We start from the raw sequence: 21,539 nt of genomic DNA on the forward strand, positions 1-21,539 counted from the left end.
GTCTATGTTCTTGAAAGGCAATAGTTTTATTTCAGATTGTTATTAAAACCAGCATTTTAAAAAGCTTTAAAAGTTGCAGCAGGATATAATGAATTAAAAGATGTTTGAAAATTAAAACATATCATATTAACTTCTATATGAGATGAGCTTTGTAGTTATAGAATAATGCCATATATATTTGATAAGTGGTTTCACACAGTAGTGGTATATTAGAATGCCTGTTTTACCGTAGTCTTTCCAACCCTTCATAAGGCATCTGGGTGGCATAATGGATAGAACTCTCAGCTTGGAATCAGGAAGATGTGAGTTTGAATCCTGTCTCCAGTATTTACTTAGCTGTATGTCCTTGGGAAAGTCATTTAACTTCTCTCAGCCTTAATTTCCTCATATGTATAAAGATCTCTCTTTCTGTTTCTCTCTGTCTCTGACTCTCGGTCTCTCTCTCTCTGGGTATATATCTGTACATGTCTATACACATTCTTTAAAGTCCCTTCCACTTCTGAATATACAAACCTATGATGGTCATGGTGCCAAGATATTTTAGAATGTAAGCTCCTTGAAGGCTGACATTATTTCACTTATTTCATTATATTCCTAGCATTTACTTGTGCCCCCCTTTTTTGTTTAGTCATTTTCAGTGGTGTCTAACAATTTGTGACTCATTTGAGGTTTTCATAGCAAAGTAATTGAAATATTCATCATTTCCTTCTAGCTAATTTTATAGATGAGGAAACTGAGGCAAATAGGGTTAAGTGACTTGCCCAACATCACTTAGCTAAATCACCTGAGATTTTACTGGTAAAGATACTAGAGTGGTTTGCCATTTCTTTTCCAATGGATTAAAGCAAACGGGGTTAAATGACTCGTCCAGGACCACATAGCTAGTCTGAGGCTGGATTTGAACTTATGTATTCTTGACTCCAGGCCTAGGATGCTGTCTACTGCACCACTTGGGTACTTAATAAATATTTGCTGATTGCTTGGTGTAGGCATTCCTTCTTTAGTGCCCACCCCTTGGTTTTTCATAGTCTGGTCTATTTGTTTTCTCTGTTACATTCTCTGCTGTGGTACATGCATACTCAATCAGCTATTGTAATATACTACTATACACACATGTGCACAGTATGTAGAGGGAGAAGGTACAGTGGCAACAAGGTGCTGCAATGAATAGAGTGCTTCTTTTGGAGTGTAACAGTTAAAATTTAGGGGAGACTAGGGAGACTGAGGCATCTAAGGTAGGTAGAAATTAGTTTCTCTCTGCAAGGAGTATTATATTTTTTAGAGGTTTATTGAAGATTAAGGATTAAAGAAAATACAGGATAAGAAACACGTGTCCAGGCCATAGAGTGGCCTAGACACAACCTCACCTACATTATGAAAAAAAGCCACATCTGCCCCAAATGGAAGTCCAAGCACCAAGAGAGAGCCTCCAAAGCCTTTGAATCAGTTTAAATACCTTCTCAATCTCAGCCCAGGTGAGATCACAAGGCATTCTGGGGAAGTGGAGCAAAGGCTCATGGGGATTGTAGTCCTGTTTTAGAGTCTATTTTTTACAGGAGTCAGGAAGATCTGAGTTCAAATCCAATTTTAGATACATTATGTGACTGTAAACAAGTCATTTAGTTGCTGCCTGCCTCAGTTTCTTTATCTATAAAATGGGGACAGTAATAGCATCTACTTACAAAGATTATTGCGAGGATAAATGAGATATTTATAAAGTGTATTACAAACCCTAAAGTATTATAAATGCTAGCTATTGTTGTTGTCATTATTTTCCAGTTTACCATGGCATTTGTAAATAAATATGATAAAGATTCACTAGTATGATTTCTCCAACATGGATCCTTTTCTAATCCAATTTTATTTCTAACTAGAAAACTGCCTATTTATAATCATGCTTCTAAGTAAATGTGATGTTCCATTACCAGTGCAATGTCAAAGCAGGATTCAATTTTTACAACTGACCCTTTTGTAGTAGAACTTGAATCATCCACAGAAGACTCTTAATGAATCAGGGCCTTGTTGGTTTTCTAGGAGTCCATGTCGCTGCCCATCTGGTGAATGCTCTGCACTTCTCTGTGAATTACAATGAGGATTTCCTCGAAATCAATGCAGCAAGATACCGGGATGAGGTGGGTGGTCTATGACTTCATATTTTCCTTTGGACTTCTGTGTTCCATTTAATGAGGTTTGATGGGTTGGAAATCAGTACCTTGCAGTACTTTTTAAAGCATCTTAAAATGTACTTGTCAGCTTAGTTTTCTGGAATTCTTTTTGGTCATGAAATGTGGGTGATTCCATTTCAGATCCCTTGTGCCAGAAAATGGGAATTGGAGAAGTATTTGCTTTGTAAACACGTTAGAGCTCAGGTGTTGGCAGCTCAGGCCTCTCTCCTATCATTCAGCAGCAAGTGTCAGCAGCTTCATCACAACTGCAAAATTTCACCAGGTCTCTTGTATGGTACTTTCTCTCTAAAAGTATCAGGATACTTTGAGGGCTTAGGGTATCTTCGTCATCAGCCTCCCTGTTAATCTGGACCCTTTCCCCCCTGTGAATCTCAAATAGTGCAGTCCCCTGCAGATTGTTATAATAATTATATATATATACATATATATATATATCTGGAGATATATATGCCCAACCCCCCCATCCCCATTTCTTTTCCTCATGTCCCAACACAGGTAGCTCAGTATCTTTATTTGGGTCCCTGGCTGCTTATAGTCCAGCTTTCTATTACTTCAAACTCAACCCATCCTGTGTGACATTTTATCAGGACTCTGTTAATTGCTATTGATGGAAGGGGGGGATACTTATGTTATGTCTGTTCTCTGGGTTTGGGGTCTTTCCATTTTAGACTATAAATATTGTGAGGTCAGCTTCATATATTCACCAGCTCCTTGCACAGTGATAATAAGCCTGTGATAATTAAATGGGAGTGCTAAAGGATTAATCATATCAATTCTTTTCTTTCTAAAGTCTTGGACTTTTCAGAGTATGCCTTAGCCCTTAAGCAATAATCCTAAAATGAAGTATTTTTTTTGTTTAAAATTATTGTCCATAATATAGTTTATATAGTTAATTTACTATAAAATAGGTCTGGATTAGTAATACCTGATTTGAGTCATTAAATGGTAAGTTAGTGGGGGAGATTTTTGGATGATGGGGTTTATATTATACCAAGTCAGTCACTCACTGCTTGCTCTGCCTGGTCTACTAGCATCAGGTTAGTTCTTGACTTTGACACCATGATGGAAGAAGAGAATGGATGCTGTATTGCTGTTTATGCTTAATGGATCAAATAGGATTAAGTGGTTGCCGACATTACTAAAAATGAAATCTAAAAGTAATTGGGAAGCCATCTACTTTGAGAGACACACAGACTGAGACATAGACGGAGAAACAGAAGTACACAGAAGTACACAGAGAGACAGAGACCTTTTCTTTCCATGTGAGAGTTCTAAGACAAACATAAAGAAGATAGTAGGCATAAGAAAATGTTGCAGTTTTATAGTATCTTTGAGGTTACAAAAAGATTTCACATTCATTGTCCTACTTGATTCTCAGAAGCCTGTCTGTCTCCAGGTCGTTAGGGAAGATATTGTCATTTTCATTTTGCAAATGAGACAATTGAGTCACAGAGGTTAAATGACATGACTGTGATTGTGTTACTAAATAGTAGAGGCAGGACTGGAACCCTGATCTTCTGATTTCTAGTCCAATGCTCTTTCAGATAGATAGATGTCTGATTTTTTGAAGATGCTTTTACAAGATCATTCCTGAAGGAAGGAATATATCCTATGTCACTGACATCCTGGAGGCCCTTCCAACATTGTGTATGAAATTCTTCAGAAACAATTGGTTGTACATTAAAAAATATTAAATTTTATTTTTCCAATTATATATAACTATATTTAACATTTATTTTCTAAAATTTTGAGTTTTAAATTCTCTCTTTCCCTTTCTCTGAGGCAGTAAGAAATTTGTTCTAGGTTATACATGTGTGATCATGTAAAACATATTTCTATATTGGTCATGTCATGGAAGAAGATTCATATAAAACAAAAATCCATGAAGAAAATAAGTGAAAAATAATATTATTTGATAGACATTTATATGCCATCAGTTTTTTCTCTGGAGGGGTATAGCATTTTTGGAATTGTCTTGATTCATGATATTTCTGAGAATAGTGGAGCCATTCATAGTTGATCATCTTACAATATTGTTGTTACTGTGTGCAGTGTTCTCCTGTTTCTGCTCACTTCACTTTGCATTAGTATAAGTAGGTCTTTACAAGTTTTTTAAAACCTCCTTGTCATCATTTCTCACAGAACAGCAATATTCCATTATAATTATATACCATGACTTGTTCAGCCATTTCCCAATTGATAGACATCCCTTCAATTTTTAATTCTTTGCCATTACAAAAAAACTGCTATAAACATTTTTGTAAAAATAGATCTTTTTGCCTTCTTACCCCTCTAAAAAATACACCCTCATCTTAGAATCAATAGTCTATTCGGTTTCAAGGAATCTCTAGGTTTGGTTCTCAATTCACCGAGTCACCTAGCTGTTCCCTTCCTCACCTGCTATTTTTTTAATCTCTTTTGGATACAGACTTAGTGGTGGTATTGCTGGATGAAAAGGTATGCAGTTTTTTGCCTTTTGGGTATAATTCCAAATCACTCTCTAAAATGACTGTATCATTTTACAATTCCACCAACAGTTCATGGCTTTCCTGCATTCCCTCTGACATTTACCATTTTCCTTTTCTGTCATATTAGTCAATCTGATAGGTGTGAGGTGGTACCTTAGAGTTGTTTTAATTTGTATTTATTTAATCAGTCAGGATTGAGAACATTTTTATGTGACTATGGATACTTTGATTTCTTACCTGAAAACTTCCTATTTATATCCTTTAACCATTTATCAATTGGGAAATGACTTACATTTTTATAAATTTGACTCAGTTCTTCATATATTTGAAAAAAAAAGGCTCTTATCAGAGAAATGCTATAATTCCCCCCCCCCCCCGTAGTTTTCCGCTTCCCTTCTAATCTTGATTGCATTGGTTTTGTTTGTGTAAAAAAAACCTTTTAAATTTAATATATTCAAAATTACCCATTTTATATCTCTTAAAGCTTCCTCTCTAATTTGCTCATAAATTCTTCCCTTATCCATATCTCATGGTTAAAATATTCCATGCTCCCTTAACTTACTTACTATATCACTCTTTTTGCCTAAATCATGTGCCCATTTTGGCCTTTGTATAGTGTGAAATATTGGTCTATACCTAGTTTTGACAATAATGTTTTTGTTTTCCTAGCAATTTTTGTCAAATAGTGAGTTCTTTTTCCAAAAGTTGGGATCTTTGGGTTAATCAAACATTTGATTGCTATGATTTACACATTAACTACTGTGTATTATTTCCTAATTAATTTCACTGAACCACCACTCGTATTTCTTAACCAGTATTCTTTTGTTTTGATGATTATCATTTTATAATACTTTTAAGATCTGGTATTGCCACCTTCTGTTCCATTTTTTTCACTAATTCCTCTGATATGCTCGACCTTTTGTTCTTCCAGATGAATTTTGTTATTTTTTTCTAGCTCTACAAAATAATTTTCTGGTAGTTTGATTACTATGGCACTGAACTGAGTGCTTTTAATGTTTCTTTGAAAGGGAAGTGTCATATCTACCCAACATGTGCCTATGCCCTCTAAGTCCTTTGTAGCATTATGCCTGATTAATGTTCTATTTTGTTTTGTTTCATTGATTTGTTTTTGTTTTGTTCAGGATCCCAGGAAACTTCTCTTCACCACTGGTAAGTTGATATTAACAGTTTTCTTTGAAGATTCTGTGAAGCCTTGTAAGTCTTCACTATCAGAACAGATCTTTCAGTTGAAATATTCAGTCATATTGCATTTTTCAGAAACAGTATTGAATATTGGATTGTAGAATTAGTATCTAGGATTTTCTTTTTGAGCCAGAACTTTATGAAGAAAAGTGGAAATTAAATCATGCAGCCTTTTCCTTGATGATACACTCTCTCACTGTCCTTCCTCTTGTGAATAGCTACATGAATATGTTATGATAGTACATATTTGACATTACTTGCATATAAAATACAACTAAATTTCTCCTTTGTTATATAATTTGGATTTACTCACCAATCAGTCAATCAGTATACATTTATGAATTCCCTTCTTTTGGCAGACACTGTGCTAGGTGCTGGGGTTACAAATGGAAGATATGAAATGTCTCTGTTTTCAGGCACCTTATATTCAAGACAAAATGTACATATATAAGTATATTCTAAGCATGTGCCCAATAATTCAAAGCCACTAGGGAAAGTGGAAACTCCCAATTGGGAAATCAACAAAGAATTTCATGTAGAAGATGGTCTTTGAAATAAGTTTTGAAGAATAGGAAGGATCACATGCATTTCAAAATTATATATAAACCCTACAATTGCAATGATAAATAAAAAGTATGTATCTAAACCATAAAGAAATAAATAGAATAGAATGATGTAGAATATATAATATTAAATATAATCTAAGGAAATACGTAGACTAGGAAGGAATAAAGGAAATGAGAAGAATATATACAAATATAATTTTTAAATTATGTTACATTTGGGGCAATTAGGTAATTCAGTGAATAGAACACTAGGAACAGAGTCAGAAAGACCTGAGCACAATTTCAACCTTGGACATTTAATAGCTATGTGACCCTGAACAAGTGACTTAAACTTTGCCTCAGTTTTCTTAATTGTAAAGTGGGGATAATAATAATACAGCTCCCAGGGTTGGTGGGTCAAATGAGATAATTCTTGCAAATTGCTTAGCATAGTGCCTGGCACAAAGCAGGTGGCACTATGTAAATATTAGTTATTATAATTTTATTTTTAAGCATTTATTTACTTCATGTATTTTTTTTTTTTTGTTCAACTAATGCTATGTTTTCATAGGTGAAGGGTGCTTGCCTGGAGGAACTCTGCCAATTCAGAGCAGCACTTGATTTGTGATTTAAGAGAGTCTGTGGGGATTAAGAGGTTCAGTGACTTGCCCCAGGTCACACAGACATTACTTGTTAGAGGAAAGACTGAAACCTTGTAAAGATGATATAAACGGTTGACTGGGGTTTTACCTGACCCAGTCAGGCAAGATGGTCTTCTCAGGGCCAGAGAGTGAAAATGGCAGTTCTCTCTTTGACTCAGGCCAGTAGGCAGTCACTCTGACTCCACTTCTCACGGCAACAGGTTTATTGTAGATGTTGTCGAGGATGGGGAAAGGTATGTGGGCTGAGCATTTCCTTTAATCACTAAACAGATTATCTACATCCCACCATCTGACTCTTCACAGAGTCTCTTTGGCCCTACCCTCTCTACTCTCTTTACCTCAATCCTCTCTTCTAATCTGATCTAATCTAGGCTAAGCCCACAATGGAAATAGTCTCTAGAGTTGGAACAGATCTTGATGGAGTCAAGTGTCAGGTGTGACCTTTGGTCTACCCAGGCCAGGCCAAAGCCCCTCCCAAGGTAAATGAAGCAGTTCAGATCAATCTTGTTAAGAGATTTCATCATCAGATTAGTAGCAGGTTAAATTATGACTAAATGGATCGTCAGGAATCAACTAGGTTACAAGAAGAAAGGTCCGCAGGAGGTCAGAGCTAGGTCCTGGAGATGCTTCTTTCTCCTGGGTCTTCTCCCAACTCCCACGATGGCAGTTATTTTCACAGGATTCTAATCCAGGATTCTCATGCACTTTCTGGATCCCCAGTGAAAAGTTCCCTGTTTCATCAACTCTGTGCATACACTGTTTCATTACTTCTTCCACAATCTCCTTTAACAACCTAAGTCTCCCAGCCTCCAAATATACACTACCAGAAGTTGAATAGTAAAGGAGACCTATGTTGGATTCTTTCTAACCATATTTAGTTAGTTAGTTAGTATAACAGATGTCCAGCGGCTGTTCTAAAAAATAATTTTCCTTAGTGGGTTTGGGCTCGAGAAGGAGCAAGGAGTCTGAGAAAATGGGTGATAAATAAAGAGACAGACAAGTCAATTTTTAGTATGGGATGGCGTGAATCCCTGATGACATTCTCCTTAGAAAGATAATTAAAGGAAAATGTGAGAAGTAATGGAACACGTGGAAACAAGAGTTCCTAGATAGAAAATAGGATAAAGGTATCAAGTGTGAGAATGAAAAATACAAGAGAGAAAATCAGCAGACCACCTCCCATATTTATTTCAGTGGGTAACAAAGCATAGTTAATTCACATTGGATGGGATGGCAATGATGACACCTTCTGGGCCTGTTGACTTCAACCAGCGCTTTTGTAAATGAATTTGACTCCAGGCCATGTTAATGAGCTTGCCTTGAACAAAGGCAGCATGGCTAGGTCAAGAGTCCGACCACAAATATCAGAGTTTAACCATGTGTCTGATGACACAATAGCCACACATCATTTATATTTCTTAGATGTGAATATGCTTGGAATGCTACAGTTAGTAATTCATAAAGGATCTCATGATAAAGGAATTTTACTTTTAAAAGAAGTTTCTAGCATGCATTATCCAAGACTTGCTATTATAGTTAGTGATTGAACATATAGTAAATTATCTTTGGGAGTCTTTTGGACTTTCAGTTTTAGAGTGCATTTTTCATACATTGACTCTTTCAGCAAATATCAGCAAGTATCCTCTTTGATTGAAATTTGTTGATCATTAAATGAATGGCTACTTTGTTGTTGTTGTTGTTTTGGGGGGAATTTGTTGGTTTCTTAATAGAAAAAAATGAGAAGAGAATCAAGAGGATTAGAATGTAAGGTGTTACCTATCTTGTGATACTAAGAATGAATTAAACATGAGATCAGTTTTATTTAAATAAAAATGTTCATTAATTGAAATTAAGGATGTAGAATCTGATTCCCTTCTACAAAGTCCTACTTTGATACATCATTCTGGAATAGTTGTCTCTAGTTTCTTGAAGACTATGCCGGTGAGGTATGTTGTCTTGTATGTTCTATCCTGTTGGAATATCTTCAAGTAGAGGGCTCCTGAGACAATCTGCTGTCTGAGTACCAGTTTAATTAAGGGTAATGAAGCTTGTCACTAATAGTTGGTCATTTGTGAATGAGTGATTTTGCCTTGGCAACCTACAAAACAAAAAAATTATTTTTGAAACAATGACCCCCAGGGAGAGGATACTTGCAAAAGAGACAGTTTTTAGGTCACCTCAGCTCCAGGCACTTTAAATGTGAGTTTCTTTGTTAATGACTAAATTTATATTATTAAAAGAACTGAACCATATCAATATTGGTATTATGGTGATGGGGTGAGAAGACAAAGGGATGTTGTAGATAAATAGAAGGATGATTCAAAAGGTTTTCCTTTTAGATGCAAAGAGAAGAGTTGGCTGTATTAGTTTCATTTTGTTCCCCAAAACAAAAAAATCCCCATAATTTCAAAGGGCAATAGATCATTTTGTCTGAATATGATTAACATGAGCAAAAAGAGAGTTTATAAAAACTCAATTATATTTTTCATGTGTGATATGAACAGATGAAAACATTCAGGTTTTTAGGAATTATTTCATAAGTCTTTATAGTCACACATTTGACCAAAAGGTCACAGAAAGTAGAAGAGGTATACAAGGAAATCTAGGGTGTAGGTAAAAGTGTTGATTGATTTGCAGAAACTGTTACCTAATGAGGTCTTTGAGGGGAATTGCCTTATTAATTACATTGTCTTCTCAAAGCTCACTCCACTACTTCTTGGGACCTTAATTGCCATGAATAAGCACTAGATATTTTTTTTTAATGATGCATTTATGATCATAAAGGGAGGGGAGCAGGACAGCCGACTAAGAAGCAGCATTGGCTCAAGCCTTGAGGCAGATGCCAGAGCCTCTATGGCCCAGTGTGATGCTTTGGGACCTAATCTGTGTTGTAGTGACTATTTGGTTTCTTTTTGCCTTGTTACAAAATCCACTTGCCATATGCCTTTAGATAGGGAATGGGGGAGTGGGGTGAGAGAGTAGTCCCTCCTTCCTTTGTGTCTGGAAAACAAGTTCCAACCGTGGAGGTCAATTCAGACTGATTGCTTTTCTATTTTTCTGTTTTTCACTCTTCAGTGTCCCAGGCAAGCTGACAAGTCCTTTGCTTTGACTCAACAAAGAACTTTTTTCAACAACCATCTATTTGTTCATAACACGGGAGATATAAAACAGATTTGGCAAGCATGTTTGCAACTATCAAAGAGGATATCTACTGCATAGTCCAAGTAGTAGAGGAATTCCTTATAGATACTGAGATCTTCCAGATGTTTATCTTTTCAGATGAATTGTACAGATTGCATGAAGTCGTACAATATTGCAGTCTCCTATAATCAACGCTATTCTTGGGCAACCTGGCTTTACATAATAGTGATACATTTTAATATTTCTCCATGTTGTTGTTATTCAGCTGTTTCTGTCATGTCTGACTCTTTGTGACCCCATTTAGATTTTTTTTTTTTTTGCAAAGATACTGGAGTGGTTTGCCATTTCCTTCTCTAGTTCATTTTACAGATGAGGAAACTGAGGCAAACAGAATTAAGTCTCTTGGCCAAGATTACACAGCTAATGAGAGCTTGAGGCTGGATTAGAACTCAGGTCTTCCTTACTCCAGGCGCAGCACTTGATACACTATGCCATCTAGCTGCCCTGCTTTTCCAAGTAGTCATCTATTTTATATATTTCAGTGAAAAGCATAGGAACTTAATATTCTGTCTTGATTCTTCCCCTAGACAAGAGGGGTGACTTGTAGGCACTTCTACCCTTCTTGATTCATTGTAATGACATCTTTAATTCACCCTTCTGTACATATATGAAGAAAGATTTGATGTCTAAGGGGAAATTACCTCTTTTATTTACCCAAAACTTGGTTGATATTTTGGTTTTTGCATCAGCTTTATTTCTGTATATTTTTCTGCACCCCCTACTCCAGCAAGTGAAAAAAAAGAAGTAAAAGAAAGAAAAAAAAGGAAGGATGGAAGAAAGGAAAGAATGTCAGACAAATTAATCATCACATCCATGGAATCTGATAATACACATAGTGTTTCATACTCAGTCCTTCACCTCTGCAAAGGGGACTTTTCATTTTTCATAGACATTGTTTATAATGGAGAAAGTTCTCATCACTATGTCTAAGAATGTGGACGTAATCAATGCCTATGGCATTAGGTTTGTAGCTTTTTCTTTTAATGTTACAAAACAAGACACCTTGGACAAAAACTTAAATGCTTCTTGCATATTGATTCCTAAATACTTTTGTCAGGGTGTTCAAAACCATATGGTAATACCTTATAAAATAATAATAGCCTGTCTTTTTAGGCTGTCATCTTCAGGGAGGCAATGAGAAGTTGTGTCCCAGATCCCCCATACCCCTTACCCCAGTGATATTTTAGCTACTATTGGTTTATTGGGGTTAATAAGGAGCCACTTAAAATTTTTAAGTGACTGGAAGGTTGAATTGTTTATCAGTCATTGATATCCTAGTATGGATTAATGCAGTCAAATAGTTTTTATCCTTAAATCTGGCAGTCAGTTACTAAGTTACTAAGGCCATAGGAATTTTGAAAATTGAGTGGAGGAATTCTTTTGGAAGATAAGACACTTTTAGGAAGGGCAGGCTTGGGTAGGGGTAGCCAAGTAAAGTATTTTTTTTGGAAAACTAGATGACAGCGTGAATACACCAAGCTGTTGGTTATTAGGAGGAAGGTATCAAAAATAATTTTGCCCATTTTTTTGAATAGATCTACTGTTGTGAGATAGTGTGATTTATAGGAAAGCAAGTTTATTTGTTTCTACTTGTTTTGATCTTTACCAGACTCAATCCTTATAATCATGGTGAGGTCCTTAGGGACATATGCAAAAAATCAGACTGCTATTTTAATTCTGTGATACTTTAATCACTTGTAGCTCTTTGCTATTGATCTCAAAGTCTAGAGGCAGGAATATGATGAGCTTGGTAAAGTGAGAGAACTCCAGATTTATAGTGAGGGGAACTGAGTTTGAATTCTGGTTCTGTTTCTTAATAGTGATGGATGTTGGCAAATAGCTTAACCTCTTTGGGCCTCAGTTTCTTCATCTTCAAAAAGAAGGAGTTGGCTTAGATAATTTCTAAAGATTTCTTTCTACTTTTAATCCATGATTTTTTTTCTTTTGCAAAGGGAAATAAGTATTTAGGCAACAGATGTTTATTAAGAGTTTTATCATGTGCCAAATATTGAGCTAAGTGCTGGAGATTAAAAATACATGCAAATAGGACAATCCTTGCCCCCAACACTTTTACATTCTAAAAGGAGGGGAAGACATCACATAAAATGGAGCTAAAAAGAAAGGGAGTTGGGGGAGTGAAGACGATACCTCTTATTGGACATACTAGAAAAGTCCAAAGTCAGAAGGACTGCCTAGAGGAGAATGAAGGATAGTCAGCTTAGAGCCATTGCCAAAATGGAGTACCCAGAAGAAATTTACCAGTGGGAAATGGGTATAGTACGATAGAAGGATGTTAAAAAATTAGAAGACCCTAAGTACTGAGGGGAGTTTCAGAATAAAAAGGAAACTTAAGTCATGGTAGTGAAAGATCTTTATACTCTGTAATAATAATGATAATTAATAACAATAGATGGTATTTATATAACACTTTAAGGTTTGCAAAACATTTTGCAAATATCACATTTTATTCTCACAAAACCTTCAGAAGCAGTGACTGTTGTTAATCCCTTTTACAGATGAGGAAACTGAGGCAGACTGCAGTAAAGTGACATGTGTAGGGTTACGCAGCTAATTAATGAGAACAAATTTGAACTCATACTTTCCTGATTCTGGGTTTGGCACAAGCAAAATTAGGAAATACTTTATTTGAAATCAATGCCTTATCTTGCTTTATATAGGGGAGCTTAGAATATCAAACAGGACATTTAGGCATACATGATGCTTGCATTATTCAGGAAAATGAATTGTTCAGTCAGGAAGCATTTTTAAAGGTGTCTTCTATGTGCCAACATAGCTAGGTACTAAAAATAAAAACTTATTAAAATAATAAAAAAATAAAAATAAATCAAACAAATAAATAAAAACATATTAAAAAATAAAACGTTATGAAAGCCAGACAGCCTTGCCCCCAAGGAGCTTACTTTCTAGGAAATAAAGTGACTAAAGCTTGATATTAAAGAGTTAGTTGTATGTAAATAACATTAATGAGATATAACCAATACAGAAATCCTTCAAGCCTTTTCTGGCATGAAGGTGACCTTGGGTTCTAGATTGCTAAGCCCATGAAATGCAGCCTCTCTAGAACAAGTTTCAATCAGGCTGATGAGTCTTTAATTATAGCACAAGGAAGATAATTTATTTGTTGGTTAAGGACATTAAGTTCAGAGAAGATCATAACTGCTTTGAATCAGGTGAAATTTTTGAAACATGGTTAACTCATGAAAACAGTATAAGAAATGGTGGAGAATCCATCTATGTTGTCATGAGAATATTCACTCTCCCTACCTACATGACCTACAAAAGCTACTTTATTAGAATTAAAAAAATAAATTGTATTTGGGACTTTTGCTTTAGATCACATTCATTTTGGAATATATTGTCTCCTGTCTCCTCTAAAAGTTGAGACATCCCTTGTAAAAAGGAATAAGAAAAAGGAAAAAAAAATAGTTCAGTAAATCCAGTCAATACATTGATTATGTATGACTGGAAGAATATAGACTATTTCACATGATTAGTTCCCACCTTTTGCAATGAAGGGAGGTGGAGTATGTTTTTTCAATTTTACTCTGGATTAATTTTAGTCAATATAATTATACCACATTTAGTTTTGTTTTATTGTTTTTTCCTATTTACATTGGTGGTGTCATTTTTGTATATTATTTTCTTGATCTTGCTTTCTTCCCTTTACATCAATTTATATATTTCCATGTTTCTTAGAATTCTTGGTATTTGTCATTTTTATAGTTAATATTCCATTTATTAATTTACCAAAATTTGTTTAGTTTATCAATTGATAGATTCTTACTTTGTTCCCAGTTTTCTTCTACCACAAAAGGTGTTGCTCTGGATATTTTGGCACATATGCTAACTTTCTTAATGTTTTTCCCTTCTTTAAATATTTGCCAAGTGGAATCCCTGAGTAAAACGGTATAGAAATTTGGGTGATTGATTTTTTTTTAATTTTAAAGTACATCAGGGTCAAATTACTATAGTGGACCTCAGAGTCAGTATAACCTGGGGTTTTTGTTTAATCTCTGATAAAAACTAGCTAAGTGACTGTGGTCAAATCACTTACACTTCCAATATTTTTGACCATTGATGAGAATCTCAAATAGAAACAGATCCCTGCTACCATATAAATTTGCATTATCTATGGTGCATTAAGATTTTTATTTATTTTGTTAAACATTTCTCAATTACATTTTAATCTGATTGGGGGGAATTTTGCACAGAAGATGTCAACCTGCTTAGGTAGCTGATGTTTCTACAATCAGAGTTTCCTATACAAAGTCACAAATCCAATTCTTGTCTCCTAGGTTTACTATAACAGCCATTTTGGCTTTACTTACCATTCCACCTAGGCTGCCACTACCCTGCTCTCATCAGTTGTTTCTCTTGTTGATTCTAAAAAGCAATGTCAATTTATACATTTCTTTTTATATTGAGCAGATTTTGGTACACATGTAATAATTCTTCTCATCAGGCAGTCAAAAGGCATAATTTCAGCATGTTTTCCATTTCAAAGCAAAAATGGGCCTGCCAATGGTCTTAGCAACAGCTGGCACTGTAATCTCTTTGTTTGAAAATATCTATTTTCCCATCCGTTTTTTTTTAATGGTGCTGCTTTGAAAAGCTTTGGGCTTTATATTTCAGGTATGAGAGCCAAAAAGTATTTGAAATTTAAAAAATTGAGGTCCTTTGGTAAGCGGCTAGCTCTGAGAAAGATTTAAAAACTAGGAAAAGCAAAACCAAACCAACAAGACCTTTAGATGCTAAAGTTGTTCTCTGACATTCTTTGGTCTCAGGCTGTGATATGCTTTTTGGGAGAGGTGACAGCAATTTATATGTATTCACTAGGCCGTGTAGACCAGTATGAAAAATACAAGCATTCACAGTGGGGTGGGAGGAAATAGGTTTTTCATGAATGTCTACAGAACTGTGATAATTAATAAAATGGCCAGTTAAAAAGGAAAAGTACACAGAGCTATTTGGCTTTTGATTTGTATTTCCAACAGAGAGCAAAGTACTTTGGATTTCTAAGCAGTAACTCTTTATATTTTTTTTCTCAGAACAATTTAAATGCATGCACATATATTTATTTATCTATTTCTTTTAGTTCCTGGATTGACAGGAGTCTGCATGGTGTTGGTTTTATTCCTCATGATTACAGCTTCTACATATGCCATTCGGTAAGAATCGGTTCTATTACTTTCTTTTTTTCAGTCTAGTTTTTTCCCCCCATAATTTTTTCTCTTATATCTGTTATACTTTAGTGAAACTTTCTTTAACCAGAATGAATTGATGAATGATACATCATTTATTAAGTATCATGAATAAATGAATGAATAAATATAAAAGCATTTATTAAATACTTATTATGAACAAATAAACTCTGTAGGTACAAACAGAAAAACAAAGAGTCTTCTCTCAAGGAGTTCACATTCTCACAGAGTTAAGCACATTATTTACTTAGGTTTTCCAATAAATTTTAAGCAGGAAAACATGCTTTTGTCTTTATTTTGGCTTAAAAGTTTCTTTAAAATATAAGCACCATTTTTCTTGTCTTAGTAAGCATAATATATTGAACACTTTTGGGAGGGACTTGTGATGGGAGTTAATGGAGACTTAAGTTGAGCCTAAATTCATTCTAAATGCTGATTTTCTTTTACAGAACCTTTTTGGGGTCTCATTTTCCATAGTTGGAGCATGCAATTTGTTGGTTAGATGATTTTAGAAGCCTATTACAACTTTATAACTTATTTTCTTATAATTACATTTGTAATAGGTAATTGGGTTGAATAGGTATGGATCCTAGAAGAGGTACATATGTGCCTTAACCGCCCCCCCAACAAAACAACGAACCTCAAGTCCTTTATATGAAATTGTTTTGTTATTGTTGTTACAGTTATGAGGGCAACTAGGTGGTGTAGTAGCAGGTAGTGGCAGGCCTGCAGTGAGGAAGACTTGTCTTTAGGAGTTCAAGTCCAGGATTAGAGGTTTATAAGCTGTGTGACCCTGAACCATTTATTTAATCCTTTTTTGCCTCATTTCCTCATCTGGAAAATGAGGTGGAGAAATGATGCACCATTCAGTATCTTTGCTAAGAAACCCCAAATGCCAAACTGAACAACAATAACCTAAAGTTTTAGCCCTAGAAAACTTAAAGTTAATTGCAGACTTGGGTGAGGAAAATGTATCATGTGTTGAGAAAAAGCTTTTCTGACAGTAGACTGAGTTGAGTAAAAAAAGTATTATTATTATTATTATTATCCCAATTCTGAAGTTGAGGCAGTTGAGACTGAGGCATCTGAGGTGACTTGTGCTTGGTTGCACAGTTAATAAATGGCAGAACTGACACAAGGACTTCAATTACTAAATATTCAGACCAGAGCTTTTTACCAAAGTGCTTCTCAAAACCACAATTTTTTAAAGGTATAAACAATCTTTATCCATTAGAGCTACATGACTAACCTTATTTTATTAGTTAAGAGATTTGGTAACTTGAGACATATTTTATCAATGATTAGTGAAATGAGATTTTTCCTAATTGGTCTGTTTTTTTTCCCTCAGTATGTTTCTCACATTTCTAATCAGTTTTATTTGGAAATACCTGTCATTTCTTTCTGAATACTAAGAGCTTCACTTTCTTTTGTATTGAGTTCATGAGAGAAAACTTATTTTTAGAATTTATTTTGCCAAGGTAAAGTCATCAGATAGAAAATTAATTACATTTTGATATCTTTTTAAAGTATGTTGAGGTTTTGAGTAGTCCATTCCATGAATGAAGATATCTAACTTATAAAAGTCTTGTATTTAGAAACAGATATAATTTAAAGGTGAATCAATGTGACATTCAATACATGAAAGAGAGTTTCAAAGCTTTTAGGTCTCTGTGTTTTATTCAAGAGAGTGTTTGTCCAGGTACTTTCTCTCCAGAGATGTACTGACCCTTATTCAGTCAATTGGTAATTTCTTGTACTTGTAAATGGATAGTTTAATGTCACTGGGTGCTAAGGCAGAACAAAAATGACTAATAAGGAGTGTTATCCAAGATAAATAAGGATAATGAGAAAACTTGCCCAAGTCTCCTTGATAAATTCAAATCCCCAAATACTGAAAGAACTGGAAGAGATGATTACTGAATTATTGTTAGTGACCTTTGAGGGTAATAAAGAATGGAAGAGGTATCACAGTAATGGAGATGGACAAATACTTTTCCAGTTTTTAAAAATGATAAGAAGATGAATTCTTCAAATTGTAGGCCAGTGAATTTGAATTCAATCCATGAAAAATTCTAGAATGAAATTTTAAAAATTAATAAAATGAAATTAAAGAGATGGTTTATAACAAATTTTGAAGGGAAATGAAAATCATTCAGAACAAGTATTGTAAACATTTTCCTTTTTCCTTCCCTTCCTCTTCTCTCTTTTCTTTCCTTGCTTCCTTGCTTCCTTGCTTCCTTGCTTCCTTGCTTCCTTGCTTCCTTCCTTCCTTCCTTCCTCCCTCCCTCCCTCCCTCCCTTCCCCCCCTTCCTCCTTTCTCTTATGAGAATAACAGATTAGGGAAATGTATATGTAATCTCCCTAAAATTTGTTAATGCATTTGACAAAGTTTCTTGATGTAATTTTGCACAGAATGGAAAGATGTACGATATTCAAAAATATAGTTAGTTGGACTTGGAAATAGTTGAATGACATGCCCCAGAAGTATTGACTAATTAATGGATCTGTATAGAACTAGAACAGAGATCCTCAACCTTTGTGCATGGGACTATGTATATGGGTGTGAACATGCACATGTTTTGTTATGAATCACTTTGGCAGTTTGGTGAAGCCCATGTGCTCCTTCTAATTAAAATAATATTTATAAATAAATGAAGGAAATGGTGAATTTCTACTGAGAATAAAAATATAATATTTTTCTCTATTCAAATTCAAGTATTTCTTTAAATCTCTGAGGGTTTACTAACCCCAGGTTTAGAGCCTCTACCTAGGAATCTTTTCTTGACCTTGTTCTTGTTCTGTCCAACATTTTTATCAATGACTTTAATGAAGACATAGATTTCATCTTTATCAAATTTGCAGATGACAAAATACTGGGGAGGTTATCTTTCATATTTGACATGAATTGGTTTGATGATTTGATTTTCATGCTGACTAAAGAATTGGGATCCCAAAAGCTTTTTATAGGCTAGAATGATGAGTGGAATGTAATAAAATGAAGCTTAATAAAGATAAGTATAAAGTCTCTCTTGGGTTTGAAACACCCCCTCTTTCATCAGCAATTGCCCTAATGTCAAGAATGAGAAGTTATAGATAGTTAACAGTCAGTTCTTATGAATAAAAAACATACAGGTTTTTTTTTGGGGGGGCATGCAGTGCTTCAAGGTCAATATGAGTAAGTGTCATATGGCAGCTAAAAAGTGAACATGATTGTAAGTTGCTTTTAAGAGAAAATTAGTGATGAGGACGAAAGGCAGGAGATCATCCTCTTGTACTCCGTTCCTTTCAAGCAAAGACTGTGTTCAGTCATATGCATTGCATTGACCAGAAGACAACCCAGAACAACAAAGGAACTAGGGACTGTGCTATATACTATAACAAATCCTATGTACTCTACAATGGTGAATGGTGAATTCTCCAACATGGTTGCATTATTCACATTTATATTGTTTGTTTTCATTTGGCAAGAACTGATCATGATATTTAACACAATTATAATTTTGAGTAGTAAAAATTCAAATATATGTGACCACTTCAGGAGATTCATTCTTCATACTAGTTCTGATCAAAGGAATTAGGATTCGATATAGAAGAAGATGTTTAGAGAGAGTTTGATAGCCATCTTTTTTTTTTAATCTTTACTTCTAACTTGGAATTGATACTAAGTATTTTACCAAAGAGTGGTAAGAGATAGGCAGTCGGGCTTCAGTGACTTGTCCACATCACACAGTTAGGAAATGTCTTAGATCAAATTTGAACCCAGAACCTGTCCCTGGCTCTTTATCCACTGAACCTTCTGGTTGCCCCTTGATAGTCTTAAAATTTTGAAATCTTTAAGTTTTTATGTGAAGGTGGTATTAGATTTGTTTTAGCTGACCACAGATGGAAGAAATAGGAACAATGCAAAGACATTTTTGTAGAAAGGCATACACTTCAGCTCAATAAAAAGAAAACTAAAAATTAGAATTGTCAAAAATGGAAAAGAATTTATTTATTCCCCGTTGATGAAGGTCTTAAATTAGACGAGAGATTATCTCTTATTGGGAATTTTGTAGAAGTGATTCCTGTTCAGGTACCAGTTGAACTACAGTGACCTTAATTTTGAGAGTCCCTTTCTTATTCTGTTTTTCTGTGATTTTTTGAATGGAATGAGAATTAGATCAGGAAATGGAACAATATGGATTCTCTTCTATATTTTGCCTGAAAAGTTGGAGCTCTAGTCCTTATTTGCACATTGGAGATTAGCTCCAGTTTATCTTGCATATGTCTTATTTTTGTACATAGTTATTTGCTTGTTGTTTCCTTCATTAAACTATGAACTCCTTGAGAGTAGGAACTGTTTTTTTTTTATCTTTATGTCCCCATCACTTAGCACAGTGTCTGATACTTAGTAGAATCTTAGTAGATGCTTATGAATTGACTGAATTGCAGTTGCTAATCTTAATTGCTTAACAATCTAGCCCCTTAACAATATTGAATACTCCAGAGAGGCAATGAAGGATCAGTGGATGCAGCACTGGAATTGAGATTAGGAAATCTTGGGTTCAAATTCCATATTTTACTATATCTTTTTTTTTTGCTATTTTTTACTATATCTTTTTTACTTTTTTTAGTATATCATATACATACATATATATATATACATATTCTATATATATATATTACTATGTTGCTCCAGGCAAGTCACTTATCCTCTCTGATCTTTTTGCCTCATCTTTAAAATGACGATAATAATAGCACTTAATTTATAGGGTTATTGAAATAATTAAATGATACAACATACATAAAATGTTTTGCAAACTTGAAACTGCTATAAGTTATTATTAAACTATTCATAGCATGTTATGAATCTAGTGTGAAAAATGAGTAATTTGTGAAATATTTCTTATTTACTTCTTGTTAGAAAATGTAAAAACAATATTTTATAATCTCAAGAAGGATAATGAAACCTGAGTAAGTTAAGATTTGGTAGAAGAATGGTTAGGACCTCACAAAAACAACAATTTATGTGTTTAAAGCAAAATGAACAAGGAAGGAATAAATCTACTCCTTGATGCATACTATGTAATGTTAATAGAAAACAAATAAAAGTTAGAATGATTTGATTTGTGTTTGGCTTCTAGCTTCTCTACTGAGATGGGCAGTCTTCAGACTCAAGAGGACAAAAAAGTTAACAGGGAAATGAAGCCAAAAATAGCCCAAAAGATAGTAAAAGAGTACATAATTAGTCATAGCTCAGAGAATCAAAGCACTAGAACTGGAAAGGACCCCAGAGGTACTCAGTTCAACTTCTTTATTTTACAGATGTGGAAATTAAAACCTATGAATGTTAAGAGCTCATAATTAGTAAGAACCAGAGACAAGTTTTAACTGCAGGTCTTTTGGGTCAACTAAGTGGCTCAGTAGGTACAATGTCAGGCCTGGAGCCATGAAGAATCATCTTTTTGATTTCAAATCTAGCCTCAGTTGCTTACTAGCTTTATGATCTTGGGCAAGCCACTTAACCCTGTTTGCCTCAGTTTCATTATCTGTAAAATGAGCTGAAGAGAGAAATGGCAAACTACTCTAGTATCTTTGCCAAGAAAACCCCACTGGGGTCCATTGGATTTTCTCTCCCTTTCTCCTTTTCCAGTCTTCTTAAACTTCTTCCCTCTGCATACTTTTGGATCCTTTCAGTTTTCTTTCTGTTCCTTGAACAAGACAGTTCATCTCCTGACTCCAGGAATTTTCAGTGGTTATTCTCCATATCTGGAACAGTCTTCCTCCTCATCTCTGCCTCCTGACTTCCTGGCTTACCTTCAGAACTCAGGTGAAGTCCCACCCTCTATGTGAAACATTTCCCTAGTCCTCAGTCTCCAATTTCCCATGTATACATCTGTCTGTCGTGATTATTTGTACATTGTCTCTTCCATACAACTCTGAGCTCCTTGAAAACAGTAACTGTTTTTTCACCTTTCTGTTTCCGCAGCACTTAGCACAATGTCTAATGCCTTGCAGGTACTTAATAGATGCTTGTTAATTGCCTAGACTGCCATGGGAAATCTTGGTGGAA

The 21,539-nt window shown here is 34.8% G+C and overlaps 1 protein-coding gene across 2 annotated transcripts in view; it reads left to right on the forward strand.

Annotated features, from left to right (window-relative positions):
* Positions 1–21,539, forward strand: part of NOX4 (NADPH oxidase 4) — a 239,064-nt gene that overhangs the window by 70,241 nt on the left and 147,284 nt on the right. For both annotated transcript variants that reach the window (XM_007490938.3, XM_001362160.5), the window contains exons 5-7: positions 2,035–2,132; positions 5,797–5,824; positions 15,382–15,454. In XM_007490938.3, coding sequence (XP_007491000.2) covers positions 2,035–2,132; positions 5,797–5,824; positions 15,382–15,454 — 199 coding nt within the window. The remainder of the gene's footprint in view (positions 1–2,034; positions 2,133–5,796; positions 5,825–15,381; positions 15,455–21,539) is intronic.

This window comes from Monodelphis domestica, chromosome 4, assembly GCF_027887165.1.
Source record: "Monodelphis domestica isolate mMonDom1 chromosome 4, mMonDom1.pri, whole genome shotgun sequence".
Taxonomy (NCBI): Eukaryota; Metazoa; Chordata; class Mammalia; order Didelphimorphia; family Didelphidae; genus Monodelphis; species Monodelphis domestica.